This window comes from Thunnus maccoyii, chromosome 4, assembly GCF_910596095.1.
Source record: "Thunnus maccoyii chromosome 4, fThuMac1.1, whole genome shotgun sequence".
NCBI classification, from domain to species: domain Eukaryota; kingdom Metazoa; phylum Chordata; class Actinopteri; order Scombriformes; family Scombridae; genus Thunnus; species Thunnus maccoyii.
The window spans coordinates 12,419,259-12,431,323 of record NC_056536.1 but is presented as its reverse complement, the minus strand read 5'-3'; the positions used below and the strand labels follow the sequence as shown (position 1 = coordinate 12,431,323).

General features: G+C 41.1%; 1 protein-coding gene across 7 annotated transcripts in view; it reads left to right on the top strand.

Moving 5' to 3' along the window:
- ubr4 (ubiquitin protein ligase E3 component n-recognin 4) overlaps positions 1 to 9,466 on the top strand; it is a 55,119-nt gene extending 45,653 nt beyond the window's left edge. For all 7 annotated transcript variants that reach the window (XM_042407793.1, XM_042407792.1, XM_042407789.1 and 4 more), the window contains 22 exons: positions 79 to 220; positions 455 to 536; positions 730 to 903; positions 1,866 to 1,987; positions 2,111 to 2,308; positions 2,401 to 2,481; positions 2,635 to 2,722; positions 2,897 to 3,024; positions 3,421 to 3,528; positions 3,666 to 3,782; positions 3,916 to 4,106; positions 4,350 to 4,523; positions 4,621 to 4,720; positions 4,842 to 5,060; positions 5,235 to 5,348; positions 5,541 to 5,683; positions 5,811 to 5,936; positions 6,034 to 6,228; positions 6,395 to 6,619; positions 6,811 to 6,901; positions 7,552 to 7,714; positions 7,937 to 9,466. In XM_042407793.1, the coding sequence (XP_042263727.1) occupies positions 79 to 220; positions 455 to 536; positions 730 to 903; positions 1,866 to 1,987; positions 2,111 to 2,308; positions 2,401 to 2,481; positions 2,635 to 2,722; positions 2,897 to 3,024; positions 3,421 to 3,528; positions 3,666 to 3,782; positions 3,916 to 4,106; positions 4,350 to 4,523; positions 4,621 to 4,720; positions 4,842 to 5,060; positions 5,235 to 5,348; positions 5,541 to 5,683; positions 5,811 to 5,936; positions 6,034 to 6,228; positions 6,395 to 6,619; positions 6,811 to 6,901; positions 7,552 to 7,714; positions 7,937 to 8,001 (3,046 nt within the window). In that variant the 3' untranslated portion in view covers positions 8,002 to 9,466. The remainder of the gene's footprint in view (positions 1 to 78; positions 221 to 454; positions 537 to 729; positions 904 to 1,865; positions 1,988 to 2,110; positions 2,309 to 2,400; positions 2,482 to 2,634; positions 2,723 to 2,896; positions 3,025 to 3,420; positions 3,529 to 3,665; positions 3,783 to 3,915; positions 4,107 to 4,349; positions 4,524 to 4,620; positions 4,721 to 4,841; positions 5,061 to 5,234; positions 5,349 to 5,540; positions 5,684 to 5,810; positions 5,937 to 6,033; positions 6,229 to 6,394; positions 6,620 to 6,810; positions 6,902 to 7,551; positions 7,715 to 7,936) is intronic.
- Positions 9,467 to 12,065: the final 2,599 nt, after the last annotated feature.

Here is a 12,065-nt window from a genome sequence, read left to right as displayed (position 1 = left end):
AAAAGTAGGTTTGGGCACATAAATCCCATCTGAAAGTCAGACATACTGTTAATTGCTCGTTTACTGTGTGTCTGTTAGTTATCTGGATGAGCTGAGCGTGGCTGGAGAGTGTGCGGTGGAGTACCTGGGTCTGTACCAGAAGCTGATCAAGCCAACTCACTGGAAGGTTTACCTGGCGGCCCGTGGAGTCCTGCCCTACATCGGCAACCTGATTACCAAGGTAAAGCCTTAAAGTTCAAAATAAATGCATTTTATAGTAATATAGTGTTTTTTGTAGAATATCTCTATGTGCCACTGTTTGTCAAGTTTTATTAAATGCAGTTAAATTTATTAAAATGAGTGTTAATTTTTTGTACTTCATTACATTTCAAATGTTTGGTATCCTAACTGAGTAGATATCATACTTTATGTCAGTTTCACCTTATAAAACTAGAGCTTTCTATCTTCTGTTTAGGAAATAGCCAATCTGCTGGCTCTGGAGGAGGCTACACTGAGCACAGACCTGCAGCAAGGCTACGCCCTCAAGAGCTTGACTGGTATGCTAGTTTTCATCCTATTGTTGATCTGACAGGAATCTGTAGGGTTTAGGCGAGACTTTCACCAACCTTATAGAGTCAATAATACAGATTTTCATACCACAAGGAGACTTAAGGTGCATACAATTTTGAAATTTGCTTTGATGCCTTTTCTTGAGTATTTGAATAAATATTGTGTTTGGTGCCACTGCAGGATTGCTGTCCTCTTTCGTGGAGGTCGAGTCCATTAAGCGGCATTTCAAAAGCAGGTTGGTCGGCACGGTGCTCAACGGCTACCTGTGCCTGAGGAAGTTGGTTGTGCAGCGCACCAAGCTCATCGATGAGACTCAGGACATGCTGCTTGAGATGCTGGAGGACATGACGACAGGTCTGCACCGACACACGTTCAGCTGACATGAAATCTAACCACGTTGCAAATTCTGGCTCCGCTGTTGCATTTTATTATTTTGGCAATTTTTGTTTTCATACTTAATAGTGTTAAAGAAAATCTTTGGTCTAGTCATATTTACAAAGAGGTTTGCTTTGATGAATTATTATTACTCAAACTGAATGTTTGCAGGATCTGGCTGGGTCTCGTTCCAGCTGCACGCCAGTAGAGTAGTAGAGCGTCTGTTCTTCAATAGCCTCATCTATAATATACTTTAATTCAGAATTGTTTTGCCAAGATTTTCATTTAGATAACAGATCCTTGTGGCTCCACCTGAATATGACAACTTTTGTTGCTTCTAACTTTCTCTGTGATCACTCATTTTAAATGTCAGTAGAGCTGATCTCGAAGCACAGCTGCTGTCATTAACCTGTATTTATTTTAAAATTTTGTCTGATGTCGTGATCATAAAATAATTTTATCTGCTGCTCAGCAGCTTGGTAATGACTGCTTGTTGTTAGTATTTATGAGCTGCAGTCAAATTTCATTTGTGTTCAGTTATCTGACAACGAAATATGTAAATGAGAACAACTATATCATGAATTCAACAGCATTAAAACACAGTATGTCATCACAGTAGTAGGGGGCCTGTATATGTGTCAAGACAAAGTCAGTAACAAATGAAAAGAATCATTAAAAATTAATTTTAAGTCAGCTGCCAATATAGGCATTCAAATACATTCACAAGTGAATGTACCACCAGCTGGAATGGTAGCGGATCATCTCTGGCAGCCACAACAGAGCAGGAACGTGGTGCAGCTGGACTCTGTGTACATTAGTCTTTCTTTACTGTTTCCACTACTCAGTAGAATAAGTAAATTAGAAATCTACTTCTGTTTTCATGAAGTAATGTAGCAAAATCATTGTATTTGTTTAAAACAATCTTGTTTTGTTGTTCATAGGTACTGAGTCTGAAACCAAAGCCTTCATGGCCGTGTGCATTGAGACTGCAAAGCGGTACAATCTGGATGACTACAGGACACCCGTGTTCATTTTTGAGAGACTGTGCAGCATCATTTATCCTGTGAGTAACCTTTACTCTGCTGTATTTCAATTTTAAAAAAGTCCTACAGAATACTGCTCTTTAATCCAGTGTAGCTGTGAATTTTCCCTCATATGAAGCTTCTGTGTCATCCTTTGTGTTCAGGAGGAAAACGAGGTGACAGAGTTCTTCGTGACCCTGGAAAAGGATCCCCAGCAGGAGGACTTCCTCCAGGGCCGCATGCCAGGAAACCCCTACAGTAGCAATGAGCCCGGGATCGGCCCTCTAATGAGGGACATCAAGAACAAGATCTGCCAAGACTGCGACCTGGTGGCGCTTCTTGAAGATGACAGCGGCATGGAGGTAAAATGATCAAACTCTTTGTTGTTTTTCATGGAATTCTAAAAGCTGACATGTTACAAGAAATATATTTGATGCTACTCTGTTCTCTTCAGCTTCTGGTGAACAACAAAATCATAAGCTTGGATCTGTCAGTAGCAGAAGTCTACAAGAAGGTCTGGTGCCCTACAAATGAGGTGAGAGTCCTAATGAGTTTGTCAGTGACAGAACGATCCTTTTACAACATTTGGACTTGTGTAAATTTTCATTCAGTTCTTATAACAGTCTTTAAAGCAGTGTAATAATGCATTTATTGTTAGTCATGGAGCCTGTTGTCTTTCTCTTTCAAGGGTGAGCCGATGAGAATCATTTATCGAATGAGAGGTCTGCTGGGAGACGCAACTGAGGAGTTCATAGAGTCACTGGACTCAACCACAGGTTAGATTTACTGTTAATTCACAGTTTGTTCATAATTGTGAGTCAAAGCTTCTTAACGTCTCATAATCTACATGTTCTTTGCCATCACATGTGCCTATATGGAAAAGATGAACGTGTAATATCTCATTATGATAAAGAGGGGAAAAAATTTAAAACGTTTTCACCTTTTTACAGATGAGGAGGAAGACGATGAAGAGGTCTACAAGATGGCAGGAGTCATGGCACAGTGTGGAGGACTGGAGTGTATGCTGAACCGGCTGTCTGGAATTAAAGATTTTAAACAAGGACGACACCTGCTCACTGTAAGCCAGCTCAACAATGAATCACTTATCTTTACTGAAAGACTGAAATCTAAGATTTCCTCTTTGGTTACTGTTCAGGCAGCAGTTTATAATTATGTACATGAGAAATAAAATGGTTTTGTAACATATTCCAACAAAAATATTGGGAATGAAGGCAGATCAAAGTCTGTATTTTTATCACATTTTCAAGCTTTAACCCCATCAGCGTGGCTCTTTTGTAACATGTTAGCTATTTCAGTAGTTAACATAGAGAGTAAATCATAGGCCGTGTAGAATACAGCAATGAACTTGATACTTTGGGAAATCTGGCATTTACAGCAGCAGGAAAAAAGTGATCACTGCAGTTCATCAGTAACAGCAGAGCTACAGGTTGATCAGTGTGTTTTTCACTCACAGGTTTTGCTCAAGTTGTTCAGTTATTGTGTGAAAGTGAAGATCAACAGGCAGCAGCTGGTCAAACCAGAGATGAACACACTTAACGTCATGCTGGGAACTCTGAACCTGGTGAGTGTGACATTAGTGTGGAGGATGGTCATTCTGGTGCAGAAAAATGCAGTCAATCAAATTTTAATGCATTTTTATGCAGGATTTTTATTTTCCAAGTCTTTTAAAATTACATATTTATGTCTGTTTTCTGTCAGGCTTTAGTGGCAGAACAGGAAAGCAAAGACAGTGGTGGAGCCTCCATAGCGGAACAAGTTCTGAGCATCATGGAGATCATTCTGGATGAAGCCAATGCAGAGATTTCAGAGGATAAGGTAACCATCGAAAACACATTCACCCCTCCAAGTAAAGAAGAAAAATCTGACACCGTAATATTACCAAAACCTGAAAAATCCTATTCTTGCAATTATTTGATTTAAACTTGTTGGACTTGCTTGTTTTTTGCAGGGTAACCTGCTGCTCACTGGAGACAAAGATCAACTGGTCATGTTGTTAGACCAGATCAACACCCTGTTCGTGCGCTCCAACCCCAGCGTGCTGCAGGGTCTGCTGCGCATCATCCCATACCTGTCATTTGGTGAACTGGAGAAGATGAGGATCTTGGTGGAGCGCTTCAAACCATGTTGCAGCTTTGACAAGTGGGCATCACTCAGCTTTCACTTACAAATGAGAGAAAATATGTGGAGTTTCAAAATGGATAACGTCTAGGCTTTCAATGGATAGAAACACATTTTCTGCCAGTACGAAAAGTTATTATGGAGCAAATCAGGCTGATCATTCAGACAGAGTTGTGCCACTCTGAGTGCCATGTGTGTACGGAGAGTGTTTTAGTATTGAAATTCATGACTGAGTAAAACTGACCCCTGTCTTTGTTTTCTAAGGTATGACGAGGAGCATAGTGCAGATGACAAAGTGTTTTTGGATTGCTTCTGTAAAATTGCTGCTGGAATCAAAAATAACAGCAACGGCCATCAGCTGAAAGATCTTATTCTCCAGAAAGGAATCACACAGAGTGCATTGGACTACATGAAGAAACATATCCCAAACGCCAAAAAGTACGTTTCCTAGTTTCAAGTGTTCAAAGATAGTCCATCAAAACCTGTGATATAATCAAATTTAAGTGCTTGATTGGTTAAACTGTTTTCTTGTTAGTCTGGACGCGGATGTCTGGAAGAAATTCCTCTCTCGACCAGCTCTACCCTTCATTCTCAGATTGCTCCGTGGTTTGGCTACCCAGCATCCCCCCACACAGGTACCAAAGGCCATAGAAGAGTCGTTAAGAGATGAACCGTTAAAATATTTGACCCTTCTTGCAAACTCGGCATCAAAAACTTGGACTACCTTAACCGGATGTCTTCTTATCCTCTGTGCAGGTGCTGATAGGCACTGATTCAATAACCAACTTGCACAAGCTGGAGCAGGTGTCCAGTGACGAAGGCATCGGCACGTTGGCCGAAAACCTCCTGGAGGCTCTGAGGGAGCACAGCGACGTCAACTTGAAAATAGAAGCAGCCCGCAGGGAAACCAGAGCAGAGAAGAAGCGCATGGCTATGGCCATGAGACAGAAAGCTCTGGGAACACTGGGCATGACGGTACTCTTTTCCTCTTTTATATAACGTTTCTCTTTTTTTTTCTCCAATTGGTTCTTTTTATTTTTCTTCATTTTGTTTAAATGCTTCTCATTTGTATCTCTGCCACTTTGTTTCACTGTTATTAATACAGCAGAATGATATACTGATGTTTTTTGGGGTTTTTTTGCCTTTCAGACTAATGAGAAGGGCCAGGTGGTGACAAAGACCTCACTGTTGAAGCAAATGGAGGAGCTAATAGAGGAACCAGGCTTGACCTGCTGTATCTGTAGAGAAGGTTACAAGTTCCAGGTACAACAACACCAGAGATGGTGACAAAAATCACACTGTTTAGTTTTGAGTATCAGCTGCCACTGATATAACTAGTAATATAACAGCTAATATTATGAAACACGAATGCAGCTGACTTGGAAATCTTCTTGTGTACAGAACCAGCTCGTGTTCTGAATTAACATTTTGGTCCTTGTCTCTCTTTTTTTCTAGCCAACCAAAGTCCTGGGGATTTACACTTTCACAAAACGTGTGGCCTTGGAGGACTTTGAAAACAAACCCCGCAAACAGCAGGGCTACAGCACTGTGTCGCACTTTAACATAGTCCACTATGACTGCCATCTGGCAGCTGTCAGGTAACAACATCTGCATAAACATCTGCATGTACCTGCTGATGTTTAGAATACCTCAGAAATTGTCTGCTGTGATCTCACTTTTCATTCAATATAATCACCTTTTTATTTTTCCTTTTCCCCGGGGCAGACTGGCCCGTGGCCGAGAGGAGTGGGAGAGTGCCGCTCTTCAGAACGCCAACACCAAGTGCAATGGACTGCTTCCTGTGTGGGGGCCACATGTGCCAGAATCAGCGTTTGCTACATGTTTAGCAAGGTTAAAACACACATCAGCACACATACAGACATCAAAATATTCTTTGATTGGTCACACAGTGAATCATTCCCAACTGGAATTTCTCTCTGGCACACAGGCACAACACATATCTGCAGGAGTGCACAGGCCAGCGGGAGCCCACGTACCAACTCAACATCCACGACACCAAACTGCTGTTCCTCCGCTTTGCTACTGAACAGTCGTTCAGCGTTGACACAGGAGGAGGAGGCCGAGAGAGCAACATCCACCTCATCCCCTACATCATCCACACTGTGCTCTATGTGCTCAACACGTATGAACCTTTTTACCTGACTATAAAAAATGCATTCAGTCAGTTCGGGTGCCCAGTTTCTAGATGTATGACAGTGATGAAGTGTAAAGATGACACATGAACCATCAGTCCCTCTATTTGATCAAAACTCAGCTGGTATGTTTACTGTCTCACTTTGAAAACTCAGTACAAGAGCTACGTCACGGGAGGAGAAGAACCTGCAGAGTTTCCAGGAGCAGCCATGTGAGAAATGGGTGGAGAACTCGTACGAGGTTGAAGGGCCGCACTATTTCACCATCTTGGCCATGCACATCATGCCACCTGAACGCTGGAGGACTTCACGGATGTACTTCCTACGAAGACTCCTGGTCACCGCACACGCCCGCAAAGTCTCAGCAGTCGGCACCAACAAGTATGAAACTGCAGGATGAAATTGCTTTTTCATGTTTTGTGTCTCTTCAGGAAGATGTTTGTAGTTTGGAAGGAGCATTTCTTACATATCAATGTTTGTTTTGTTTTAAAGCAGATTTGTTGTTTGATTGTACTGAATGACTATATTTAGTAAAACAAGCCTTCATCTTCCTTTTTTTCTTTTATTATCAGACTCACAGATAAAACACCAAAGGAATATGCAGTCTATCGCTCGCCTCTTCTCTTCTGGGGTCTGGTGGATCTGGTCTACGACATGTTTAGGGTAAATGTGTTATAATTTCAAATCTACTGTTCATGTTGATGCCGCAAACTTGACCACAATGATATTCTCCTGTATGATGTATTAGGTCAGGATGCTTTGATCGACTGTGCACTGATTGGTCTAAGCTGACGTGACTCGATTAGTGTAACCTCGCACGTCATAATTTGTCTGCTGTGCTTGAGCTTCAGAAATGTTTGGGAAAATGTAGCGTGTGTGTGGATACTGCTGCACTACTTGATCAGTAAAAGATCTTCGCTACTGAAAAGCTGTTTGATTCAGAAAACAGCGACGCTACAACCACACTGCTGAGAAATGTAGTTAAGCTAAAACGCTACAACAAGTAGCGACACTACTGCCTAACACTGGTCATGGAGACATGTTTAATCCATCTTTTTGCATGTGCATGTAAAAATAAATCAAAGATAACTCATAAACTCAGGCTTGATGAACAGTGACACAGCAAAAGGAGACCGCTGAATGTTTGGGGCAAAAACAAAAACCTCTGAATGCAGTCGAGCAAACTTTTGACCGCAGCTGGACTATCGTGCTGTGTTGTTGAAGCACAGGTGATGTAACATTTGAGATATGTCAGCTGTTACTTGACTAACTTCTCTCACTGCCTTTTTCTTCTCTGCTCTTCGGCCGTGCAGAAAGTACCCACCAGCAACACAGAGGGGGGCTGGTCCTTCTCGCTGGCAGAATATGTCCGTCACAACGACATGCCCATCTACGAGGCGTCAGAGCGCGTGCTCCGGGCCTTCCAGGATGAATTCATGCCCGCCGAATCCTTGTCAGAGTTCTTTGATGTAGTAGGTCAGTATACATGCACACACCTGATCACCTTTATAGATTATACTTACAGGACAAATCTACAACAACCCAGCTGTTAGAGTCAGGATGTCTTCTCTGTTGCATCTCTACTTTGTCATTTATGACGGGTCGACTCTCGGCTTTAGATTGTTTCCTGGTCTAAGATCTAAACTGCAATGTGGCGTGAATGTTAACAAGAAACCTTACATTACGTTTCTCTTCCAGGTCTCCTTTCTGAAATCGCCGACCCAGACCTCTTCCTGCAGGATTTGTTGAACTCTTTGCCCTGATGGCCAACCTCACCCCACACCCTCCAAAAGAAAAACGAAACACACAACAGCCCTGCAAAATAACGTTGGGACACCTACCAAAATCTCTCTTTTTACACACTGACACATACACAGAGTACACACACACACACACAGTATACACCATGCTTCCCTCTCACCTCCCTCCCCCATATGACAACTTCAAATTAACTTAAGCAGAAACTATGTGTAGTCTAAAAAAAAAATCATCCACTTCTGGCAACATCTATGTAACATTAACACAAAAACACAACGCTGTTAAAGGATTGGGGGGGGAACACACTAAAGCAGAATTTACACGTTGCCCCTCTGATTCAGACCACATCAGTCCAGAGTTGAGGACGTAACTCCATCCGGGACCCGCTGATGATGAAACCAGAGACGTGTGTATTTTCTGGTTCCCGACTGTTACCGCCAACAAACCCGAAGCTTCATCGTTGTTCTAGGTTTAAAGGACATCAGAGATCGTCACAGAACGGCAGGCTGCTCTCTGTGGTGACGAGAGAATCAAATTATTCACGCTAACAAGCAACAGTTGTCTGGTTGAGGGAATAACTTGTGAATTCTGTTTTAGGGTGGACGTTTTTGGGCTTTTGAAATTCCTTCCCCTCCCTATATTGGGGTGCAATGTTAAGGTAACTAAAAATGTTTTGGGATTTGACCCACCACGTATTAAGAGTGGAATTTGATTTTATCTTGTTTTCCTTTTTTTGTTTCTTTGGTTTAAGTTTGTTTTTGGTCAGGGCTTTTTAAAATGGCAGAAGTGTCACATGGTTGCGAGCTGACTTGTCCTTTTCTTCCGGGATTTTTGCTGTTTGGTCTTCATGTAGGTTCTAACTGGAATTTGAGTGATGGACAGGAAAAAAGTTTTTGTTTCATTTAGTGCGTATGTTTAAGGTTTCTTTTATCAACCTCAGAAGCAACATGGGGAAAATAACGATGAATAAAAGTTTGTTTTAATTTCGTCCTGTGACGAAGTGAACTTTGGACTTTGTGAATGATTCCATCTGTTGCAATGAAATTTCAGACCTGTCTAAATTAATAATAAAACAGACTTACATTATATCCTTAAACACTTTTTTTCCTTTGACTTTTATTTTTGTCATTCAGTTTGTTTTTCACCAGTTTCTTTATCTCTCAAGCCTCTCTTCACTCTGTAAGATTTGGGTATTCCCCAAAATAACCGGCAACACTCTTCTGTCAATCCCCAGGACTGATTTCTGGAAAGCAAAGTGCCGCTGAGTTTTCTCCTCAGCGATTGATCTACTTTTCAACATACAGTTAAAACACGGAGTCCTTGTACTTGAGAGCTGAATGCATGGTGTGGAGTTCACCCAGTTTATTGTTAATTCGCCTATTCCCGCTGCTACAATGTTCAAATGTTGCTGAATGTCTGCTTTTTGAATTTAGTCTATGATTAATAAAGCCGTAATAATTCCAAATCTGATCCAGGGTAACCTCTTCTGTTTACACTCTTTAAAAGGATGCATCACTTTCTGTACCTAAACTAAAACAAATGTTTCAACTCAGCATATGATGGTGCTAATAGGCCTTATTTACTTTTTACATTTTGACATGTCACAGTAGGAGAAGCACAGGTGTAAATAATAAAATTTATGATGGATTTATTCCATTTAGCTGCTTCAGTTTCATGGTGCTGGTACTGTGTGTGCTGGATCATTGTCACACTGTCATAACTTACTGACACAGAGCTGTTATTGATGTTAACAGTAACAGTTGTGCTTTTCCTGCTATGACAAGTAAAACTCTGCCGTGAAAAAGACCTGCACTGTTATTGCTGTTAAAATGTCCTGTGAAGAGACAAAGAATTGACAAATTTATAATGTATTGTTTTAGGGTGGGGTTTTTTGTTGCATTGAATTAGATTTTTACTGGATTAGAAAGCTGCTGTAACATAAGGTTAAAATGCAGCACAAACTATAGTGCTTATTTCACAGCTATTACATTTTTGAGGTCAAAACAGCAGCCTTCAACTGCCACATTTTAACTAATGTTTAGCCCTTTATGGTGTTGACCTGCTATTTAGTTTATTAGTCACCCCCATTCACATTTCCAGCATTCCCAGTACAGACAGACAGGATGACCTCACAGAGCATGAGAACTGTTGTAGATGGGAAATCTCCGTCAGCGAACTGTTATTCTTTCTATGCAACAATAGAAGAATGATCCACATAATATCAGAGCACATCACTGCACTTTTTTCACAGGTTGAGATTCACTCTGGCAGATTACTTAACACCTGAGATTATAACCAAAACCACTACATGGCCCTTAGACAAGGCTTTTAAAACTCCACAGGCTCCAGCAGGACATGCACACTACTGCTACACACCGGGGTTACAACAACCTGAACATGTGGCTTCAAAAGGTGAAGTCTCTCATTTCAGCAGTTTTTTTCTGCTCTTTCACACCTGAAATCAGAGCAAAGACTGTGAGGACTTTTCAGGGAACAGTTTTGATGAAGACTTTCACCTGTGCTTCTTCAACCTTTGCTGTGGATTATATCTGAGGTATTATTTTATAAAGGCCACTGGAGGGCGATATTCTTTAAGACGTTGCAATATGGGCGACATGACAATTGTAGCTCCCCATTTCCAGTGTAAACTGGGAATAAGATACAAAATACACTTTTAATTTTGACTCAAGACCATGACTACATGGTATGGAGCATCTAGTCTATAGTTTACAGTTGAGAATGGCTGGTCAAAATAATCTGTAACAACACAAACTGTAAATAAACATCAATATCAATTTATTTTCACTTTGCATATGAAAGCACATATTGCACATTTCACTTGTAGCTTTCAGCGAGACATTTATACATGGAAACTAAAAATAACATCATTCACAATGTCTTAACAACATTAAACAAGTAGTATGCATTGGCATAAACATTTCACCTTTATACAAAGGAATATGGCTTTTAATTCCACACAACCTCGACAACGTGGTCTTTAAGTGACCAGTCTCAAGGAGTGCTGAGGCTCAAGGCATAAAATGCACATTTAAAGGCCCAAATGTGGACCAATAAGATCACAGTGTAGATGGTCACAGATGAAGACACTCATCCTTTCCACTTTCTGTGGATGGAAAACACCCAAATAAAATGTTTAAAAAAGAAAAAAAGCTTTAAAAAAATAGATTTACAGTCCCTTTTTTTCCATCTGAAAAATATTTTTCCATCTGGATCTTCTTGACACAAAGCTGCTGTGTTCAGTGCGTCGAAGCTTGTAGATACACACACATGGAGTCCTGCATGTCCCGTCTCATTTCATCATATGTGTGTCCTCTCCTCACTGGCAGCACAGCGGCGCCACGTCCTCGGCAGGTGAGGGGAAGAGCCGCATGGCCTGTCTTGAGGATTTGTTGTAGCCGTTGTGGAAAATCAAGGCCTTCTTCACTGTGAAGAAGGAGACTGTCTTGTCCCACATGTCAGAGCTGGACATCCCAGTGTTGAGTTGGCTCTCTAGGGCTGAGCGGACCCTCACTGCTCTGTCTGTGCACTTCCTCTCCAAAATCATCATCTTACACATGCTGAGGAGAGAGAAGAAGAAACAGATGAGTGTTGGATACAGTTTTAAATGTAGACAGAAATCCACAACCACAAGAGCAATTTAAAGGGTTCGTTCACTATTTTAAATGACGAAAAAAGAACATTTTCATTCTTAACACTGGACAGTTTTTTAAGTGTCCACGTTCTGAGATAAACATCTGGGATTTCTGCTGCTGCCACAATACAACAGAGGTGAAACAGACTTGAGTTTGTTGAAAAATGACAAGGTCTATCTAGAATCAGTGTCCTCCATAAAAACTGATGTCAGTGTCATCTGTGCAATGAAAATGACCCCCATTGTATCGGAGTGCTGCTTGGTTAAATTCCAATAAAGGTAAGTAGAGAAAATGTTTTTTGGTAAGTTAGGTAAACTAGTCCTTTAACAGATCACTTTGAACATCTGCCCCAAATGCAGATGGGCTTCCAATCAATATTGATAAGACACTGAAACAAAACTGTTCTCTGTGAGTCA